The sequence below is a fragment of the Salmo trutta genome, chromosome 14, assembly GCF_901001165.1.
Source record: "Salmo trutta chromosome 14, fSalTru1.1, whole genome shotgun sequence".
Lineage (NCBI taxonomy): Eukaryota > Metazoa > Chordata > Actinopteri > Salmoniformes > Salmonidae > Salmo > Salmo trutta.
In genome coordinates, this window is record NC_042970.1 from 40843247 (window position 1) to 40866293 (window position 23047).

The following is a 23047-nucleotide window of genomic DNA, read 5'->3' on the forward strand; positions in this document are numbered from 1 at the left end:
ATATTGAAATATACCAAAAAAAATTGTTATTGAGAAACTCTTCTCGAGATTTTAATTTCAGTTCCCTTTTTGTCATGCAGAAAACTTATTGGCAGAGCTCCAGTGTCTGTTCTGTGACAGAGAGAATCTAACATGACACACACCTGTCCCAAACCACACCCATCTCCAACCCACACCTCTGAACTACTGTAGGGCAGCCACTTGACAATGAAGCCAACAGCTCCAGAGGAACTCATTTCACTGTCAAGCTCTCTCTTTAACGGATAAAATGTTATGGACTATATTTTTACTGCTCAATGGTCTGCTCGCTCTCGTCATTCTTTACTCTTCCCGCTCAAGGTAAATGTTCTTCATATTTCCGTTTCATTTGGATTGTAAAACAAGACATTGTAAATCAATGACGTTATTTGAGTTTTAAAAGGATAGCGTACAATATTTCAAGGATGAAGTCAATGTCGTTTGCTATAATTTAGTTTCTCTCTCTGATATTGAACATTGTGGTGAAAAGATGAACCAATGTCTCACATATTGTTTACTTCATAATTTACAAAGAAATGTACTTTCTATACAGAAATCAATTAATGAAAAAAAATGTCAGGGTAAAAAATGCCTTACTGAACATACAACATCGCTGAACGTGCAGGCTAGACCACTAACCTGGATTATCCAATTCTTCATATAACCTTTCCCTAGACCATTCAAACCATTCAAACGCAGACCATTTCTTATAAGGCACACATTGGTTATGCCCTATTTCCTATTTCCAAGGTGTATTACTAGCCTACTGTATGTCTGTATACATCAGCTCACACGGTTGACTGCTTTAGGGCATGTCCTTATGCCAACTGTAGCAACAACCAGTTGGTTTAGTGTGGGAGATGAAGTGATTTAACTCCTTCTATTGAACAGCGTTAATCTTGGTTGACAACTGTCTGTCTGTCTGCTGTCTATCTGTCTGTTTCTACCAGACAGAGAAATGAACCGCCGTTAGACAAAGGCTTCATTCCGTGGCTGGGTCATGCCCTGGAGTTTGGAAAAGATGCTGCAAAGTTTCTAACGCGGATGAAACAAAAACATGGTGACATTTTTACGGTAGGAGTTCTCTATTTATTTTTGTGTACAAGCCAGTTTGCTAAAGCAGAAAAATATCCCTGCAGCAACAGGAAATGTAAATTATGTGAATTATAATTCATGGACATTTTTGTAGGGGTAGATAGATTTTTCCAAAGGGAAACAAACACAAGTCCAAAATTTCAAAGTGGAAATTACAAGCCTTTTTAAACCTCAAATACACTACAAGTTAAAACAATTCTGCATCGCAAGAAAGTTTGTCTGCAACAGGGGGATCAAATTAAGATCAATCAATCAAATGTATTTATAAAGCCCTTCTTACATCAACTGATGTCACAAAGTGCTGTACAGAAACCCAGCCTAAAACCCCAAACAGCAAGCAATGCAGGTGTAGAAGCACGGTGGCTAGGAAAAACTCACTAGAAAGGCCAGAACCTAGGAAGAAACATAGAGAGGAACCAGGCTATGAGGGGTGGCCAGTCCTCTTCTGGCTGTGCCGGGTGGAGATTATAACAGAACAAGGCCAAGATGTTCAAACTTCATAGTTGGCCAGCAGGGTCAAATAATAATAATCACAGTGGTTGTCGAGGGTGCAACAGGTCAGCACCTCAGGAGTAAATGTCAGTTGGCTTTTCATAGCCAATCATTCAGAGTATCTCTACCGCTCCTGCTGTCTCTAGAGAGTTGAAAAAAAGCAGGTCTGGGACAGGTAGCACATCTGGTGAAAAGGTCAGGGTTCCATAGCCACAGGCAGAACAGTTGAAAATGGAGCAACAGCACGACCAGGTGAACTGGGGACAGCAAGGAGTCATCAGGCCAGGTAGTCCTGAGGCATGGTCCTAGGGCTCAGGTCCTTCGATAGAGAGAGAGAAAGAAAGAAAGAAAGAAAGAAAGAAAAAGAGAGAGAATTAGAGAGAGCATACTTAAATTCACACAGGACACCGGATAAGACAGGAGAAATACTCCAGATATAACAGACTGACCCTAGCCCACTGACACATAAACCACTGCAGCATAAATACTGGAGGCTGAGACAGAAGGGGTCAGGAGACACTGTGGCCCCATCCGACGATACCCTGGACAGGGCCAAACAGGCAGGATATAACCCCACCCACTTTGCCAAAGCACAGCCCCCACACCACTAGAAGGATATCTTCACCCACCAACTTACCATCCTGAGACAAGGCCGAGTATAGCCCACAAAGATCTCCTTCACAGCACAACCCAAGGGGGGGGCACCAACCCGGACAGGAAGATCACGTTAGTGACTCAACCCACTCAAGTGACGCACCCCTCCTAGGGGCGGTATGGAAGAGCACCAGTAAGCCAGTGACTCAGCCCCCATAATAGGGTTAGAGGCAGAGAATCCCAGTGGCGAGAGGGGAACCGGCCAGGCAGAGACAGCAAGGGCGGTTCATTGCTCCAGTGCCTTTCCGTCACCTTCACACTCCTGGGCCAGACTACACTCAATCATATGACCTACTGAAGAGATGAGTCTTCAATAAAGACTTAAAGGTTGAGACCGAGTCTGCGTCTCTCACATGGGTAGGCAGACCATTCCATAAAAATGGAGCTCTATAGGAGAAAGCCCTGCCTCCGGCTGTTTGCTTAGAAATTCTAGGAACAGTAAGGAGGCCTGCGTCTTATGACCGTAGCGTACGTGTAGGTATGTACGGCAGGACCAAATCGGAAAGATAGGTAGGAGCAAGCCCATGTAATGCTTTGTAGGTTAGCAGTAAAACCTTGAAATCAGCCCTTGCCTTAACAGGAAGCCAGTGTAGAGAGGCTAGCACTGGAGTAATATGATCAATTTCTTTAGTTCTAAGTCAAGATTCTAGCAGCCGATCCTATACTGTATCTGTACCCGAGTATCATCAATCTTCAACACATTCTTTATGTCTTTGTGACTGTGATAGAAATGGTTGCTGTGAACCTGGATAGGTTATTTTTCAAAAGCTTCTTTTGTCTCTGTAGAGTAGTGCTATGTGCATATCCTACTCACTATTCATTTCGCTTTCTCAAACAACCTCAAACACTTGCAATGTGTAATGTGACTACGACAGACGTGTACAGACATGGCCGTGGCTTTAACGTTTCAAGTAATGTCTCCCAGGTGCGTGTTTGTGGTGGTTACATCACTGTGCTGCTGGATCCTAACTCCTATGACACGCTCCTCGATGACAAAGTCTCTCTGGACTTCAGTCGCTACGCCCAGGTCCTGATGCAAAGGATCTTCAGCCTGAGACTACCCAATCACAACCCAGACACAGAGAGGGCCTGGATGGAACAGTAGGTGTTCTAGACCTGTATCCACATGACCTCGCGCCTGACCTCAAGCACATCCACACCTGTCCACACACACACCATCTTAATCCAATTCCACTGCATCTACCTGTCCTTGTCAAGGACCATCCCGCTTCTATTCTACTATTTTCTATTACTGTATATGGTATTGTAATGAGACATAATTTCCCACCAGAATAGATTACATGCAAATTCATTTAATTCCCTGAGGTAACATGTTGTGGCAATAATTCGACCTCTCCATAAAATCTCTGTCCAGGCACTTCCAGGGCCCTAGCCTGGCCAGATTAAGCAGCACCATGCACCTCCACCTCCAGACACTGCTACGGGATGAGGAGAGGAGCTGTAGTCCAGCAGACTGGAGGCAGAATGGTCTCTTCAGCCTCTGTTACAGCTTGCTCTTCAGGTAAGAGCCAGAACCCAGAACCAAATTCTGTCTGGACTGGACAGCTACTGTTCGTGTGTTTAACAGTCATCCTGCTCTTCAGGTTCCATCAGACATTTCTCTGGGTCGCTGGCCCGGGGGTTGATTTAGGCACAAATGACAGTATCACACCTGGAGCAAATTGCATAACTCTTACACAAGAGGGAAGACGTACTCTTACTCTAGAGTTAATGCTTCTTTCTGTCCTCGTAGGGCTGGGTATCTCACACTGTTCGGTGCAGAGAACAGCAACGACGTCACCGCACTCGCTACGGTCTACAAAGAGTTCCGCACGTTTGATGGTCTTCTCGCAAAACTGGCACGTTCAACCCTCAAGCAAGGTACATATACACGTTTACCGAGTTTCATCTAATGCACGTGGTCGTACATCACTTATATCAATACAGAATGGATCTATTCATACAATCTGTTTCTGTCTCTCTGTACCTGTTTCTCTGTGTTCATGTGCATGTCTCTGTGTGTGCCTGTGTCTCGGTGTACCTGTCACTTTGGTGCTATCTAGAACCCATTTAGTTCCAGGTAGAAGCCACTCCAGCTTCCAGCTACCTGGAACCAAAAAGGGTTCTAACTAGAATCAAAAATGGTTCTCCTATGGGGACAGCTGAAGAACCCTTTTGGAACTCTTTTTTTCTAAGAGTGTACCCGTCTCTCTCTGGGTGATCTTGCCTCTCTAACCTGTCTCTCTCTCTATGTTGCTAGAGGAGAAGAGGGCAGCAGGCCTGTCCCAGGAGAGACTGTGGGAGCTGCTGTCCCCAGCGTGGCTGAGCAGAGGAAAGGGGTCAGAGAGCAGGTCTTGGCAGCAGAGTTACCTCAGCCATCTACAGACGGAAGGAGTGGACACGGAGATGCAGAGAAGAGCCATGCTGCTTCAGCTCTGGGCCACCCAGGTGAGTGGGAAAGACAAGAACACACACTCACATGCACAGATACCGGAGCATGTAAGAGCATGCAAGAGCATACACACGCACGCACGCACGCACACACACACACACGCACACACACACACACACACACACACACACACACACACAAGCATACAAATTCACACACACAAAAAACACATACACACATGCACACACATGCACACGCACACTCACACACACACACACACACAAAATGACAGAGAACCAAGGTCAATGCTTTCACAGTGTTCTGCCACACCTGGATGTCACTCTCATACCTTCTCTTCCTGTGTCCTCTTTGAGACCTGTGGCCCTGGCATGAATAAGTTCACAGGATTCTTCTCTCTCAGTGACTCATGACTTCCTTGTTGGCACAGTTGACTCGGTATGTCATTATGTGAGAAGTAATGATTGTTAGGAATGTGACATGAGTTTCTATGAATGCGTTTTCATGGCACCTGGGCTTGTTTGGAGTTCTGTGTAAACTGATCTGGGACAATGGGTCCACACATTCCAGAAGATAACAGAAGAGTTGGCGGGTCGCCCAAACCAACCTGTCTAATTTCAGAATTAGATCAAACGTTAGGCCTACAGTTCACAAACTGTAGGACGATTTAGAAGGAAGTGGTATGCTATCAAATACATGAAACACATCGTTTCCATGTGTTTGATGCCATTCCATTGCTCCGGTCCGGCCATTATCATGAGCTGTCCTCCCCTTAGCAGCCTCCACTGATTTAGATGTATCATCTGTAATAGACATCAATGAATATTGATGTCAAAATCCAATATAGATCACAGCAATTAAGTATTATCTAACTCTATATTTATGAGCTCCAGAGGCGGTTTAATAGCAGGCTCGTTGTGGCCTCCTACCTCAAACCAATCCCAGCAAATTGTTATGAAGGAGCTGCTGTTGCACTGTGTGGCCAGATGGGGGAGCTAGTGTAATGTCTGTCTGTCTGGTACCTGCCTTCACCATCAGCCTCAGAAAAGAATAGAGCCACAGGTGTCATCTGTATCAGGCCTTCTCTGCTCCCTCTGGGACTTTGGCTGCTACTTTCAGCCTGGAGCACTGGAGGCCTAGTCGGCCCACTCAGACCAGGGGAAAGGGTAGAGAGTCCTTCGCCAAGACGGAGCCTCTCCCTCTGGGGACCTTGGCTCACCTGCCAGGCTGGGATAGGAGAGGACAGCTAGTCCCTTAGCATCACTGTTCCCTGCTTATTAATGTCTTTTCTGGAACAGAGACTCACTGTTCCAGTCACAGACAATCAGACAGAGCCAATCACCACTGAAACATATTAAAACTGAGGAGTGTAAGGAAGTGCCACGGAGAATATCTTCTGGTTGTTGTCTCTGTCACCACCAGTCGTACAGAGGTACTGTAGGAATCCTCAGTAACAATACAATACTGAGTGAATCAGAGATGTCACTGAAGTCAAACATGCCAAATGCAATTTTTACATCGCAGATGTTTAGTTCCGTGCTGTCTACACACAACATACTCTCATACAACAGACACAATCGCTAGATATTGCAAGAAGTTATGAGAGCTTTATGTTTCTGGCTCTGTGTGTGTTGTTGGGGATTGGGGTGGAGGTCAGTTCCACAGTTCAGTGAATCTCTGAACCAGCCTGTCAGTGAGGCTCCAGTCCAATGTCAATATGCCTATGATGGACCCCAGGGAACCTGTGTCACATTCAGTCCATCACACACCTGACTGCGGCTCTGCTTTCAACACAACTACACCAGTACACAGTGTACGAATACACACTCAGAGGAGTGGAGGAGGAGGTAAAGATCCTTACCGTGTACACGTCTAACAGTGAATTCAATGGCAACTCAAAGTGTCTCAATCTGATGAAAACACTATACGGCGTTGGTAGGAACGTGCAGCATTTGAAATGACTATTTCCACTGCAACACTTGGACTGTAACCCCTACAGCAAACTGGGACAACAAGAGATGAAGCCTCACACGGTTTGTGTAGCCTAGTGTCTGCCGTAACGGATCTGTGACGGGACAGGCCAGTGAGAAAATCAGAGAACCATTGGACCTGGTCTTCATCTTGCATTAACCCTGGTTGTCAGTGGATCGGTGAAGACCTGGCCTGCGAAGGGGGGTGAGGAGAGAAGCTCCCTGAGCCCACAGCAATTACTGGCTGACAGGTTCAGACAGACGTCTCAGCCCTGTCTACACAGCCCTGACAGCTGGCTCTGACGGCTCCTCAGATCACTGCAGTACAGTACAGCAGTATCGTGATGCAGGGCGGGATAATAAAAAAAATAAAAATAGAGAAAATAAAAGTAAAGTGAGACTGAAAGAAAGAGAAAAAAGCATTGTGTTGGATTTGTCTTACGGTAGAGCTATAACTTACACTACATACTCTGTAACTGCGAAACCATTTCTGGACTGACTGTGGGTCTATGTTGTGTTGTCCCATTCCAGGGTAACGCTGGGCCTGCTGCCTTCTGGCTTCTGAGTTTCCTGCTCACGCACCCCGAGGCCATGAGAGCTGTGAGAAAGGAGATCAGAGGCCTGCGTCTACAGGAGGACGGCGCTCTACAGCGACACCCTCTGGACACACTGGAGCACCGCAGCACACCTGTGTTTGGTAAGAGCCCAAGCAACCTCCTCTATTATTCACTCACACTCTCTTCCACCTCAGGGCTCTCAGGGTTCTCAGGGCTCTCAGGCCTCTCAGGGTTCTCAGGGCTCTCAGGGTTCTGCCTGTCCAGCCAAGACATGCAGTGAAATATTGCAGTGAAATATTGAACTGAAGCTCGTCTGAACTGTGTGGAATAACAAAGTGAAAAAAGGAAAGATTCAGAGAGCTGAATGAGTAAAGATTGATAAATATTGTTTTTTTAGCTGTGGTTGAATAAGGTTCAAGTTTGCTTGCCACAGGGTGATATTAGAACCTATTATTGTGATCCATTGCATTCCAGAAGGACATACCTATGGTTTGAAATCAAATCAAACGTTTTTTGGCACATGCACCGAATACAACAGGTGTAGACCTGACAGTGAAATGCTTACTTACAAGACTTTAACCAACAATGCAGTTTTAACAAAAAATGAAATAAAAATAACAAATAATTATAGAGCAGCATTAAAATAACAATAGCGAGGCAATATACAGGGGGTACCGGTGCAGAGTCAGTGTGCAGGGATACAGGCTAGTTGAGGTAATTGAGGTAATATGTACATGTAGGTAGAGTTATTAAGGTGACTATGCATAGATAATAACAGAGAGTAGCTGCAGCGTAAAAGAGGGGGGGTACTGCAAATAGTCTGGGTAGCCATTTGATTAGATGTTCAGGGGACTTATGGCTTGGGGGTAGAAGCTGTTTAGAAGCCTCTTGGACCAAGACTTGGCGCTCCGGTACCGCTTGCCATGCTGTAGCAGAGGGAACAGTCTATGACTAGGGTGGCTGGAGTCTTTGACAAATCTTAGGGCCTTGCTCTGACACCGCCTGGTATAGAGGTCCTGGATGGCAGGAAGCTTGGCCTCAGTGATGTACTGGGCCGTACGCACTACCCTCTGTAGTGCCTTGCGGTCGGAGGCCAAGCAATTGCCATACCAGGCAGTGATGCAACCCGTCAGGATGCTCTCGATGGTGGGGCTGTAGAACCTTTTGAGGATCTGAGGACCCATGGCAAATCTTTTCAGTCTCTTGAGGGGGAATAGGCTTTGTCGTGCCCTCTTTACGACTGTCTAGGTGTGCTTGGACCATGTTAGTTTGTTGGTGATGTGGACGCCAAGGAATTTGAAGCTCTCAACCTGCTCCACTACAGCCCTGACAATTCGAATGGGGGCGTGCTCGGCCCTCCTTTTCCTGTAGTCCACAATAATCATCTTTGTCTTGATCACGTTGAGGGATAGGTTGTTGTCCTTGCACCACACGGTCAGGTCTCTGACCTCCTCCCAATAGGCTTTCTCGTCGTTGTCGGTGATCAGGCCTACCACTGTCGTGTCATCGGCAAACTTAATGATGGTGTTGGAGTCGTGCCTGGCCGTGCAGTCATGAGTGAACAGGTATTACAGCATGGGACTGAGCAGGCACCCCTGAGGGGCCCCCGTATTGAGGATCAGCGTGGAGGATATGTTGTTACCTACCCTTACCACCTGGGGGCGGCCTGTCAGGAAGTCCAGGATCCAGTTGCAGAGGGAGGTGTTTAGTCTCAGGGTCCTTAGCTTAGTGATGAGCTTTGAGGGTAGTATGGTGTTGAACGCGGAGCAACGAATAGCATTCTCACATAGGTTTTCCTTTTGTCCAGGTGTGAAAGGGCAGTGTGGAGTGCAGTAGAGATTGCGTCATCTGTGGATCTGTTGGGGCGGTATGCAAATTGGAGTGGGTCTAGGTTTTCTGGGAAAATGGTGTTAATTTGAGCCATGACCAGCCTTTCAAAGCACTTCATGGCTACAGACGTGAGTGCTATGGGCCGGTAGTTGTTTATGCAGGTTACCTTAGTGTTCTTGGGCACAGGGACTATGGTGGTCTGCTTGAAACATGTTGGTATTACAGACTCAGGCAGGGAGAGGTTAAAAATGTCAGTAAAGACACCTGCCAGTTGGTCAGCGCATGCTCGGAGTACACGTCCTGGTAATCCGTCTGGCCCTGCGACCTTGCGGATGTTGACCTGTTGTCAACCATTGGAGTCGGCTTTACAACACAAACAGATCTGGGACAAGGGTAATGATTATGATTATTGAAGGTGAATGATTATTCATAGGGTTATTCACGTGCACCCGGCAGCCCACCCCTCTGACATCATACTTATTGCCCCTCCCTCCAATCACAGACAGTGTTCTGAGTGAGACCCTGCGTCTGACGGCTGCTGCCCTCATCACCAGAGAGGTGGTCCAGGACAAGACTCTTCGTCTGGCCAGTGGACAGGCTTACCACCTCAGACAGGGGGACCGGGTGTGTATCTTCCCCTTCCTCAGCCCTCAGATGGACCCCCAGATACACCACAATCCACAGGTAATACAACACAATACTGTTACCTGACAAAGACCCCGTCGGTGTTGAAATATTGTCTGAATAAACAGAACACCGGCCAGTGTACAGATTTCTTTTGGTTTCAGATTACTGTTCAGTCTAATCCAGCACCTAGGACAAAGGCTTTTACGAATGTGTGCCTACAAGCCATAGACTGTTCTCTCTGCTTCCGCACAGGAAGTCTGACACCAACAGGCTCCTGAACAGCTTCTATTCCAAGCCATAAGATTGCTAATTAGCTAACAAAATGGCCACACAATTGACCATTGTATTTTTATTTGTGAACTGTCTCTATGCACACTCACAGGACTATACACACTCATGCACACTGACACTCCAACACAAACATAACATGCACATACATTTATACTGACTCTACACACACACGCACACACTCGCATACATTCATAATTTAGGATGCTGCTGCTCTGTTTATTATATATCATGATGCCTAGTCACCTGACCCCAATACATATCTACCTCTATCCCTCCAGTATCCCAGAGTATCACTGACTCTGTAACTGACCCTGTTTATGGCTTACTTACTTTCTCCTGTTATTCTTATTTCTTTTTTTTTTAATCGTGTGATTTTGTTCTACTTTGCTATTTTTTGTGCTACACTAACCACGTTTCCATCCAAAGTTTTGATGCGAGCAACCATAAAAAAATCAAGACGGCTGTGATAGAAACAGGAAGTTATGGTACAATTTTATAAATGCCGACAGGTATAGAGAGAGGTCCTGGATGGCAGGCAGCCATTTGTTATGTTACAGCCTTATTCAGAAATGGATTCAATAGTTTTTCCCTCAACAATCTACACAAAATACCCCATAATGACAAAGCAAAAACAAGTTTTGCAAAAAAAACTGGAATATTACATTTACATAAGTATTCAGACCCTATACTCATTACTTTGTTGAAGCACCTTTGGCAGAGATTACAGCCTCAAGTCTTCTTGCGTATGATGCTGCAAGCTTGGCACAGCTTTATTTGGGGAGTTTCTCCCATTCTTCTCTGCAGATCCTCTCAAGCTCTGTCAGGTTGGATGGGGAGCGTCGCTGCACAGCTAATTTCAGGCCTATCCAGAGATGTTCATTTCCGGGCTCTGGCTGGGCCATTCAAGGACATTTAGAGACTCGTCAAAAAGCCACACCTGTGTTGTCTTGGCTGTGTACTTAGGGTCGTTGTCCTGTTGGAAGGTGAACTTTCGCCCCAGTCTGAGGTCCTCAAGGATCTCTCTGTACTTTGCTCCGTTCATCTTTCCGTCGATCCTGACTAGTCTCCTAACTAGTCTCTGCCACTGAAAAACATCCCCACAGCATGATGCTGCCACCACCATGCTTCAACTCCAAGGGGGTTGTCATGTCTTTTACTGAGGAGTGGCTTCCATCTGGCCACTCTACCATAAAGGCCTGATTGTTGGAGTACTTCAGAGATGGTTGTCCTTCTGGAAGGTTCTTCCATCTCCACAGAGGAACTCTGGAGCTTTGTCAGAGTGACCATCGGGTTCTTGGTCAACTCTCTGACTGCTCAGTTTGCTGGGTTGGCCAGCTCTAGGAATAGTTTTGGTGGTTCCAAATTTCTTCCATGTAAGAATGATGGAGGCCACTGTGTTCTTAGGGACATTCAATACTGCAGAAATGTTTTGGTAACCTTCCATAGATCTTTGCCTATACACAATCCTGTCTCGGAGCTCTACGGACAATTCATTCAACCTCATGGCTTGGTTTTTGCACTGACATGCACTGTCAACTGTGGGACCTTATATAGACAGGTGTGTGCCTTTCCAAATCATGTCCAATCAATTGAATTTACCACAGGTGGACTCCAATCAGGTTGTAGAAACATCTCAAGGATGATCAATGGAAACAGGATGTAACTGAGCTCAATTTCGAGTCTCGTAGCAAAGGGTCGGAATAGTTATGTAAACAAGTTATTTCTGTTTTTTATTTTTAATACATTTGCAAACATTTTTAAAAAAACTGTTTTTGCTTTGTCATTATGGGGTATAGTGTGTCGATTGATGAGGAAAACATTTAATTTAATGAATTTTAGAATAAGGCTGTAACGTAAGAAAATGTGGAAAAAGTCAAGGGGTTTGAATACTTTCTGAATGCACTGTATAGGACAGACACTTCAGAACAAACTTCCTGTGGATAATTTTTTGGGGACTATCTATTGTTCCATGTAGTGAATCTGTTATTCAATGTGTTTATATGGGCCAAAAGTTGTTTATATATATTTTTTATATTTCCAAATTCCAAAACAAATAGCTAAATGATCCTTGGCATGAACATCTGTCACCAAATTGAAACAACCTCTCAATACAATACATTACAGCAATCTGTTGAATTCCTAAAGTCAATACTGTCATTGGAAAATAATATGTTTTTCTTAACTGACTTGTCTTGTTCAATAAAGGTTCAATAAAAAAATAACTATTAGAAAATACACAAACATGGTGAGGGTGAAAGTGTTTCTGAGTATAGTACTGAGTACTGAGTACTGAGTATAGTACTACTGAATCAGGCTTTGTCTGCTGAGCTAATACAATGACTCTAATATAATGACTGTAATAGAATGACTCAAATACAATGACTCTAATAGAATGACTCTAATACAATGAATCTAATAGAATGACTCTAATAGAATGACTCTAATACAATGACTCTAATACAATGACTCTAATACAATGACTCAAATAGAATGACTCTAATAGAATGACTCTAATAGAACGACTCTAATAGAACGACTCTAATACAATGACTCTAATACAATGACTCTAATACAATGACTCTAATAGAATGACTAATACAATGACTCTAATACAATGACTCTAATAGAATGAATCTAATAGAATGACTAATACAATGACTAATACAATGACTCTAATAGAATGACTCTAATAGAACGACTCTAATAGAACGACTCTAATACAATGACTCTAATACAATGACTCTAATAGAATGACTCTAATAGAATGACTAATACAATGACTCTAATACAATGACTCTAATACAATGACTCTAATACAATAACTCTAATAGAATGACTCTAATATAATGACTCTAATAGAACGACTCTCATAGAATTACTCTAATAGAATTACTCTAATAGAATGATTCGAATAGAATGACGCTATAGGTGGGCTCATTGTAATGTAATGGCTGGAATGGAATCGACAGAACAGAGTCAAATATGTGGTTTCCGTATGTGTTTGATACCGTTCCATTCAATCCATTCCAGCCATTACAAACAGCCCGTCCTTCTATAGCTCCTTCCACCAGCCTCATCTGGTGTGAGTGCGTGTCTCATACACAGTGTTGTACTACGCAGTGTTTAAATGGCGCCAGGATTACATGGTGGAAAGGTTAAAGAGCTAAGAAAGGAGATCCCATGGGGATTAGCTGGTTAAAGGCTGTAATGTGTGTGTGTGTGTGTGTGTGTGTGTGTGTGTGTGTGTGTGTGTGTGTGTGTGTGTGTGTGTGTGTGTGTGTGTGTGTGTTTGCATGCAGCATCACTGGAGCTACATAATGTACCGTGGCATCTATCTATCACAATAACTTGTTTTTTTTTCTTCTTCTCTGCTTTACAGACATTTCAATATGACCGCTTCCTAAATGCAGACGGGACAGAGAAGAAGAAGTTCTATAAGGGCGGGGAGAGACTAAAGTATTACACCATGCCATGGGGTGCAGGCGACAACATGTGTGTGGGGAGACACTTTGCAGTCAGTGGCATCAAACAGTGAGTGTGACATGACATTCTCCACCTGTTGTCCCTCACCCATAGCCTGGTCCCACTTCTGTTTGTGTTGTCTTGCCAACTTCTGGTGTTATTGTCACGTGACAATGACCATAGGAGTTGGCAAGACAGCACAATTAGACTACCTCTCACCTAAGTACATCTAAGCCGCCCTGCGTTGTTCATACATCGTCCCCCCCCCCCCCCCCCGATGAATCAGTTCATTAACAAGGTATTAATGATTCACGAGGCATTTACAATCACCTGAAGATCGCTGCCTTAGGCCAGTTGCTTCCAAACATCTCCTGGTGGGAGGAGCTATAGGAGGATGGGCTTATTGCCATGGCTGGAATGGAATCCATGGAATGGTGCCAAACACATCAAACACATGGAAACCCCGGTTGGACTCCGTTCCATTCATTCCGTTCCAGCCATTACAATGAGCCCGTCCTCTGAGACACGTACCATTACTGTAGCTCACACTCACCGTCGTTAACGGCCATTTCAATAATTCAAGCCAACATTTTAACTCAATAGAGATGCCATACATCAGAACAGCTAAGCAGACAGAACGATCAATATAGATAAAGGGCTAATCTGAGAAGTGGATTTTCTTAGTTGTTTCATATGCTATACGACACGCTACAAACATAGCCTAAGGCGGTGGTTTTCAAACCTCGCCTCGGGGGTGGCCCAGCCATTCCATGTATTTGAACTATTCTCGAGCTAGCACACCTGATTCCAATCGTCAACTGATCATAAAGCCCTTGACTAGGTCAACACTAGCCTCATCTGGTATGTACTGTATGTACAGCGGTAGAGGGGTAGAGGGTCCTTGAAGACAATCCCAAAATGCCGATGTCAGTGTCTTATCAGTAGTTCAAAGGTAAAATCCTAGTTATCCACAGTGAGAGTGAGAGGCCAGATGATAACATGGGAAGATGGTAGAACAGCTGTACACGTACAGTATGTGCTTGCAACCTCTAGGCTTTACCATATGTGTGATATGCAAATAGTGTAGTATTGCATGGCCGACTACATCCAGATTGATTTCTGCAGGCATTGTGCACGTTATTCTTTAACCCTTTCAATGCATGCTGGGTGATTGATATTGTTACAGACGGTTCTATAATATGAGGTCAACTGTCATTCTTTTTCTGCTAGCTAGTGTTCTTCGTGCCTCCAGGGCCATGCTAGACGTCCTACACTCCCAATGGGGTCCAAGAGGATTGACCTAACTAACCTTACTCTCCTTCTATGTGATTCTCAGGTTTGTGTTCATGGTCCTCTCCCGGCTGGACCTGGAGCTGTGCGACCCAACGGCCATCGTCCCTCCGGTCAATCCCAGTCGCTATGGTTTCGGGATGCTCCAGCCCGACGGAGACCTGGAGGTCCGCTACAGACTCAAGACTCTGCACTAGGACAACGACCCCTAACCTCTGACTCCTGCATCCTGCACTAGAACTAGGACATGATTAACCTGGTCCCAGATCTGTTTGTGCTGTATAGCCATGTTTGGCATGACAATGACATTAGGAGTTGGCAAGACAGCACAACCAGTTCTGGGACCAGGCTAGGACATGACTTCCTCCTACATCCTCCTGACACTGACTGCACTCAATACAAATCAGTTTCATGTTTTTATTTATCGTTTTTTTTTTCAATATTGTTTTTACATTCAAACTATATCACTTGTACTGTATATCTCTGAATAATAAATAATGTATCTGAATGACTTGCTTGTGTTGCTTGTCTCTCAAGACCAAATGCCCTGAATGAGCTGCACATCATCATAGCCTTACCCATATGGCGAAGTGCACACATTACAACAAATAGGCTTTGAAGCACGACGAGAATGAGGGGGGTTTACGTGATAGAATTCAGTGCAGTTACATTATATCTGTCTGGATGAATTGGGAAGGAGTTGGTACTCCATGTGGGGCTATTTTTGTGGAAAACAACATGGTGTATTGTGGCGAATAAGATTGCAGGTCCTTAGTCCTGTAATGTAAGGGTTAAACGCCTTAATGTGAAGCCGGGCGATGAAGCTGCCTGCTGCGCTACGGGTCCACCTGCGCAGCTACCAGTCGCGCCGCCCTTCTCACAGACAGCGGACGGGGGAAGACCCCGGAGCAGAAAACCGTGTGCATTCACAATATACATAATTGTTGATTATTTCCAGTAAAGTGGGCGGGTAACATGGTAGGCGGGCTAAATCAGTGTATAGGATCCCTTATCTAACAATGTCCAAGGCGGAGGAGATCCAAAGTGTCACCGAGACCACACCGCTTGAAACCGAATGGGTCAGAAACCGTTCCCAGGAATAGGCTAATAAACCAATGACGTTTCCTCCTTTTTTCCTCTTCGATTGAATGTTTTCATATCTGCCTCTCGCTGCCGTCGGATGAGCCAGCCTGAAGTTAAGGTATGTGGGAGGCTTGTTCCGAATAGTCAAATAACAGGTTGTAAATGTAACATATTTGTTGGTCTCCTTTATAAAACAAGTATTGCTAGATAGTTAAATTGCCGTTGTTATTCATTCAATATCATTGTTTTTAATATAGTCATATAGGCCTGCTCTACATGAATAGACATTTACACACAGGATGACAAATGAGCAACAATTAAACCTCTTAAATGTGCAACAACAAAGAAAACAATACAAAACAATATTAACGAATTGTCGTTCATAGCACGGGGAATCGCAGGGGAATTGGTAGGTTTCTACATTAACATTAAAATTCCAGCTTTTTGAAGATGTACGTTAGGACGTTTTGTAGCCTATACATCCGTCACATAGCCAGGCCAATAGACCGGGGCAGATAAATGGTGTTATTTCGGTTTCTAATAACCGATTAATCCACAATACTGACTTTATTGACAAAAGAAACGTCCACGGAGAAGACGGTATCAAGCTATTATTTTCTATTTGGCCCTCCACAGCATGTGATGCATTTAATCAATGATGGCTCAAGGCTATACCGTATACTGTAGAGAGAAAGTAAGTTTTGTAAACTTTGTTGACACAACAGTATTTGATTGTCAGGAATGGAAAATACAAAATGTTTATATAATCAAGACGGATTGCTACTTTGATTTTGAAAGCTTATTTTGAATGCAAATGCATGCAACTGGATCATCAGGGAGGGCGGGACAGAGCATGCTGCAACATTCATATTCAACTGACACTGTTGAGAATCCTTCACCTGCTGCTGTATGGATCTGTGATCGTCCAAAGCGTTCCATTGGGTACTGTAAGAGAGGGATGGGAGGTGATGGTTGGTTTTGATTTGGGAATTCATCTTGAACGATGAGAGAAAACGCATTGGTCTGAGTTGTAGAGAGACACCAGTAAAACACCGGATTTATGAAAGTACTGCATCAGTAGCTTTATGGTTGTGACATAAGCCTTATGTATTCATTTCTTCAAAATGTTTTAAAATGGCCTCCTCAGTCGCAAACGTCTCTAGTCCATTATTTATTCAAGGTAAAATGGGTTCACTTGAGTGCAGCATTCGGGTGTCATGATGGCTCTATCACTTATGAACTGCTTTGCTAGGTGTCATACAGCAATTTGAACAGCATTAAATATTTCGAAGCGTGCTTTCCCGCCCAAGAGAACTCGCCCTAGTTCAGTTCACAGTCGAGTGAAAAGCGCCCGCTGTCGTTTCAGCACCAGTGCAGAGTGGACAGCGCTCACCTGAGCTGTTGCCGAGTCCCGACCAATTATTCAGAATGGATTCGTGGACAGGACAGCACCCTCGGTCTCAGAGCAGATTACGCTCTTAGAAAAAAAGGTTCCATTTCTTTGTAAGAGTTAGCTAGCTTGTAAAGTGGTTGATTAAAGTAACTTTTTCCTGTCTAGCTACCCTTACAACAACAAAAAACATGTCAAATGTGTTGAGCTTAAATTTCACACATGAACCAACATTTTCACATGTATTACATTTAGAGTTCACATATTAATATCACTTTTTCAGTGTGAATTAAAACATATTTTTACCTCACATGTAAATTGCAGTTGCACATGTGAAATTTTGCGGTTTCACATGTAAAACTTCACATGAGAAAATCTCACTTTCAGAAGTGTAATTGCAATTTCACATGTGAAAACGAATCATATGTGAAAATACAATTTTCACATCTGGAATTGCAAGTTCACATGTGGTGGTGAAATAGTGTTCAGCTCACATGTGAAAAGGTGGTGTTAATATGTTGCAGTAGCCTCTTGGTTGAATGGTCAAGATGTTGGCTTCTTCTGTAGGAGACCGGGGTCCCGCCAGTTACAAAAACACACGTGAAATGTATAATATCACAAGTGAAATGTTGGGAAATCACATGTGTCTGAGTGCTGAGAAAAATGAACATATGAAAAATACATGTGAAACTTCACACATGTCCGAAAACGACATATCTGACGTGTCTGTTTTTCCCAAGTTATATTTTTCACATGTGATTTGTTCACGGGAAAAAGTCATGTGAAACGTCATGCATGTGTCCAAAAACCTCGTGTTTGACTTGTGAAAATTTCACATGATTATAGTTATTTTTTATTATCTTCTGACATTTTTCGTGTGATTTGTTCACACGAGTCCGACAATCACATGTGACTCGTGAAAATATCGCATAAAAAAATGTAACGTGACATTTTTCACATGATTTGTATGAACCTTGCTGTTTGCCACTCCGAACTTTGCAAAAATATTGCAAAATACTATGGATTTTGTCATCTCCCCCCTGCCACATGTGAACGGTGTCGGACGAGACAACTATACATTTTTCTGACCCGGCAAAATCATGTAGCAGCATCATTAATATGGATATAATTGTCAATGTAATGCAGATAAAACAAATGTAAAGGCATTTCAGAGTTTGAAGTGACTCTGTTAGGTTATCTGTTGTTGGTTAAAATCCACATTACACTCAAGGTTCTTTGCCTTTACTGGGTTAATGTATAGAACCTTTTTTAGTAAAAGGTTCTTTGATCTCATCCAAAGAACCAAGAGGTTCTATATAGGACCCCACCAAAAAAAGAGTGTACCATCATCTTTGTATTCACTCCTCTGAGTAGGCGATGAGTCTGTGGCATGGCTCGAGGAATGTTCTGAGTAGGTCATTGTGAATGCCTGGGCTTCCGGCTCCATTTTAGACTCTTGTCATTAACATTATTCCTATTTTCTTCTCTTTTTTCCCTCTCCTTCTCTACCCCCCCCCCCACCCAGATTCACAAGCGTAAATGTAGTCCGTAACTTACCCCCGCCTGGATCTTGCCTGTTGGACAATTGGAACTCGGTGGAACTCTTGACAGTACAAAATGGAGAAATCCTCAATGGGGTTGACTAAGACTGGCTCACGGTCGACCGCATCTCTCCCCCCGGAACCGGTGGACATCATCCGCAGCAAGTCATGTTACCGCCGAGTACGGCTCAACGTTGGGGGGCTTCCACACGAGGTCCTCTGGAGAACGTTGGATAGGTTACCGCGCACCCGGTTAGGGAAACTACGAGACTGCAACACCCACGACTCACTCATGGAGGTATGTGACGACTACAACTTGGACGAGAATGAGTACTTTTTCGACAGGCACCCGGGGGCGTTCACGTCCATTCTGAACTTCTACCGGACCGGTAAGCTCCACATGATGGAGGAGATGTGCGCCCTGTCGTTCAGTCAGGAGCTGGACTTCTGGGGCATAGATGAGATCTACCTGGAGTCCTGCTGCCAGGCCAGGTACCACCAGAAGAAAGAACAGATGAACGAGGAGCTCAAAAGAGAGCAAGACACCTTGAACGACAGAGAGGGAGAAGAGTTCGACAACACGTGTTGTGCCGAGAAACGAAAGAAACTCTGGGACCTTCTAGAAAAGCCTAGTTCGTCCGTCACAGCCAAGGTAACCTTTCATTCCAAATGTAATATGTGGACAGAATTCATTTAACTTGTTAATGATGACTTCTTTTCATAATTTATAAATATGCATAGAGAGAGAGGGAGAGAGCAAGAGAGCGAGAGAGATTTGATGAATGCAACATGTGCGACTATCGACTAATAGATCAATGATTCGATCAGAATTCAGCATAACAGTCATAGCTTCTGTATGATCACGATGGGTTAAGTTATATTAGGGCCTTATGAGGCCTGCTGAAATACAATCACTGTTCCTTTCCTGTGTTGTTATCTCAACATAATCCCAACCGTGAGCCCCAGTAGTTATGTGATCAGGTGTGGAATGGATGAGCTCAGCCAGTACTGCTCATTACTTCTTCCTCTAAGGCAATGTCAGGATGGGTCAGCTAGAGCTAGACCATAACCATACCTTTACACTGCTCAGAGAGAAAAGAGGAGAGAGAGAGAGAGAGAGAGAGAGAAAAGAGGAGAGAGAGAGAGAGAGAGAGAGAGCGAGCGAGCACACAATGCTTTGTTGTTCAGCTGTAGCTGTTCTTGCCTCGTCTCGGAAATGGAATTAGACCAGGAGTTGATAACAGCTTCTGAAGCTTTATAGGAAGTAGCTATGGTACTGTATGTGAGAGCTGGCATTACTTAACTAACAGGCTGTGGAGAGATACTACACACACACGCACACACACACACACACACACACACACACACACACACACACACACACACACACACACACACACACACACACACACACACACACACACACACACACACACACACACACACACACACAAACAGGCTGTGGAGAGATACTGTATATGTGAGAGCCGCCAGTGCTTTACAAACAGGCTGTGGAGTAGATGAGATCAGTAAGTCCAGTGTGTCAGCATAATGGCTCCTTCACACAGGCATCAATGAGATGCACAATCAATGTTTATCAGGTTAACTTGAAGTTATGTTGTAGTGCTACTGTAAGATTGTACAAATCCAGGCTGTCACTGAAGGCGGGTTGATCTTATACCATTCTGTCTTAGTTATTCTGATATTGGCAATTGAAACTTCAGGCTGATCAAATTCCCAACCAAATATCAATTTGAAGTTACTGATATCTTGATACTGGAAGTATTGAAGTCTCTATCATAAGACAAATGATTTTTCCTACACCAGTGCTTCCCTCAAGGCAAGGTCACTTTGTAGCCCGCTAGGGTGGGCAGACTGTAGCTCCACCGTCACACAAAATCACGTTTTTATCAAAAATTACAGATTTCAGCATGCAATTACACCGACAATGTGATTTTATGTGAGGTCGGAGCTCCAGTCCGCACACACTAGTCGCCGCTCAACTCCATCGTAAATCTTTGAGTTGAGTTTAGTCGGCTCGGTCACTGTGTAGTTAACAACCCATTAAGTACGATAATGTCTTGACGTAATGCCTGGCTGCAGTGCTTCCGGTCAGATAGCTGTTTGGCCATACTGTACATTTATGTCACTCCTCTGAGTGGAATCATTAAAAGTCTTGTCTTTGTAGAATTGTAATGTATGTGACAGGAAAAAGTGCATCCTCATCAATTCCTAATTTAGCTTAGAAGGCCAATGTAAAACCACAAAGCCAAACTACTAAAATCATTAATAATACAGCTGATGCATGTTGAGTTGAGTCTTACCAACATCCTGAGCTCCAAGCCTTCCTGCAGGACTTCAGCTGGGTCCTTGTGTACCCACCAGTCTCCTTGGCTAATGTTGGGATCATCAAACGAACAAACACACACACACACACACACACACACACACACACACACACACACACACACACACACACACACACACACACACACACACACACACACAACACACACACACACACACACACACACACACACACACACACACAATAACTCATCAACAGATGATCATTGGTCAAACCCATATACATTTATATACTAAAGTATTCCCTGTAGTGTTTTTGTGGACATGACTAGGCCTGTGGAGGTCACGAAATTCTGTCAGCCAGTGATTGTCAGGCAAATAACAGTCGGTCTCACGGTAATCGACCGCTAAATAACAAACACATTTAGCATCTCCTGGAGTCCTACAAGCCACTGATGCAGACCTTTGGAACATCTACATTTGAAAAGTATAATAAATGCATGTAATATACCCTACACCCTTTCAATAAATCCATTATTTATTTTAGACAGGTCTAAAGAAGCATGATATGAAGAAAATGAAGTCTATTTCAGAAGAACAGAATAGCATACTCTGAGTTATACTTATGTTAGGTCCTGATCTGGCTATGCCAAATGGCTGTGGGCTACACTAGTTCATTTAGCAGACAAGATTTGCTTAGAATTATGTGGCATTATTTTATAGTACGAAGAATACAATTGAACAAAGCTGAATAAAATAGAAAGGATATTTTCTCCAAACGATTTGAGGGAGTGCGCACATGCGACTATTCTGTGTTTAGCTGTTAACAAAGAAATAGGTCAATCTACTATTCCAAACATAGTCTGGGACAGTTGTGGGACGCGATAGATCTCAAATTAATACAACCACCAGCATAAAAAAAATCATTTTTTACGCAATGATCAGAACATTTAGCTTAAAATGTTGATAAACTATTAGGCAATGGTGTAAAGTACTTTTACTTTTACTTCACTACATTCCTAAAGAAAATTATGTACTTTTTACTCCATACAATTTCCCTGACACTCATTATATTTTTTAGGCTTAGCAGGACAGGTAAATGGTCTAATTCACACACTTATCAACAGAACATCCCTGGTCACCCCTACTGCCTCTGTTATGGCGGATTCACTACTCATGTGCTTCGTTTCTAAATTATGTCTGAGTGTTGGAGCGTACCCTTAGCTATCCGTAAATTTAAAAAACAAGAAAATGAATTTGAAATGATTTATACTTTTACTTTTGATACTTAAGTATATTTAAAACCAAATACTCAAGTAGGATTTTACTGGGTGACTTTCACTTTTACTTGAGTCCTTTTCTATTAAGGTATCTTTACTTTTACTCAAGTATGACAATTGGGTACTTTTTCCACCACTGCTATTAGGCTATTTCTTTACATTATAAGCGCAGCAATGCGCACATGGTAGTATGCTATAAGCGTGAATGTTCCATTAGCGGAAAACACCACTATCAAAAGTGACCACAAATGCAATTATGCATGTCATACTTTTATTATAAAGGTGCATTTTTATGGTGAAAATGATCTTCCTCAAACTCACTCGCTGCTTATGTATGCCAGTTAGGCTCTACACCCCTTGTAAAGCCGATTAAAGTTATTCGGCCACTTTAGTTGTGATACAAACCTTATCAAAACATATAGGCCTATTGGCTAGGCTACATGAGGTGTGCGACTATGATTAGAAAAAGTAGCAAAAAAGGCATTGTTTTTTATGCTGGGCATCATTTATAAGTGATAATATATAATTAATTCACAAGTGACTCGCTAATATTGTCACCCAAATCAAATGAAATTTTATTGGTCACATGCACGTGTTTAGCAGGTGTTAATGCAGGTGTAGCGAAATGCTTGTGTTTCTAGCTCCGACAGTGCAGTAATACCTAACAATATCTAAACATATTACTACATATACACACAAATCTAAGTAAAGGAATGGAATTAAGAATATATAAATATGTGGACAAGCAAT

The 23047-nt window shown here is 43.5% G+C and overlaps 2 protein-coding genes across 2 annotated transcripts in view; both read left to right on the plus strand.

Annotated features, from left to right (window-relative positions):
* Nucleotides 1–145: 145 nt before the first annotated feature.
* Nucleotides 146–15207, plus strand: ptgis (prostaglandin I2 (prostacyclin) synthase). The gene is made up of 10 exons (XM_029775869.1): nt 146–339; nt 969–1092; nt 3185–3360; nt 3635–3781; nt 4013–4140; nt 4520–4707; nt 7171–7336; nt 9529–9710; nt 13324–13475; nt 14743–15207. The coding sequence occupies exons 1-10, from the start codon at nt 269–271 to the stop codon at nt 14891–14893; spliced, it is 1485 nt and encodes a 494-aa protein (XP_029631729.1). The 5' UTR covers nt 146–268; the 3' UTR covers nt 14894–15207.
* A 357-nt stretch (nt 15208–15564) lies between these two features.
* The window catches only part of kcnb1 (potassium voltage-gated channel, Shab-related subfamily, member 1), a 68285-nt gene continuing 60802 nt past the window's right edge, over nt 15565–23047 (plus strand). Inside the window, exons 1-2 of the mRNA XM_029775868.1 lie at nt 15565–15897; nt 18695–19362. Of these exons, the coding sequence (XP_029631728.1) occupies nt 18787–19362 (576 nt within the window). The 5' untranslated portion in view covers nt 15565–15897; nt 18695–18786. The remainder of the gene's footprint in view (nt 15898–18694; nt 19363–23047) is intronic.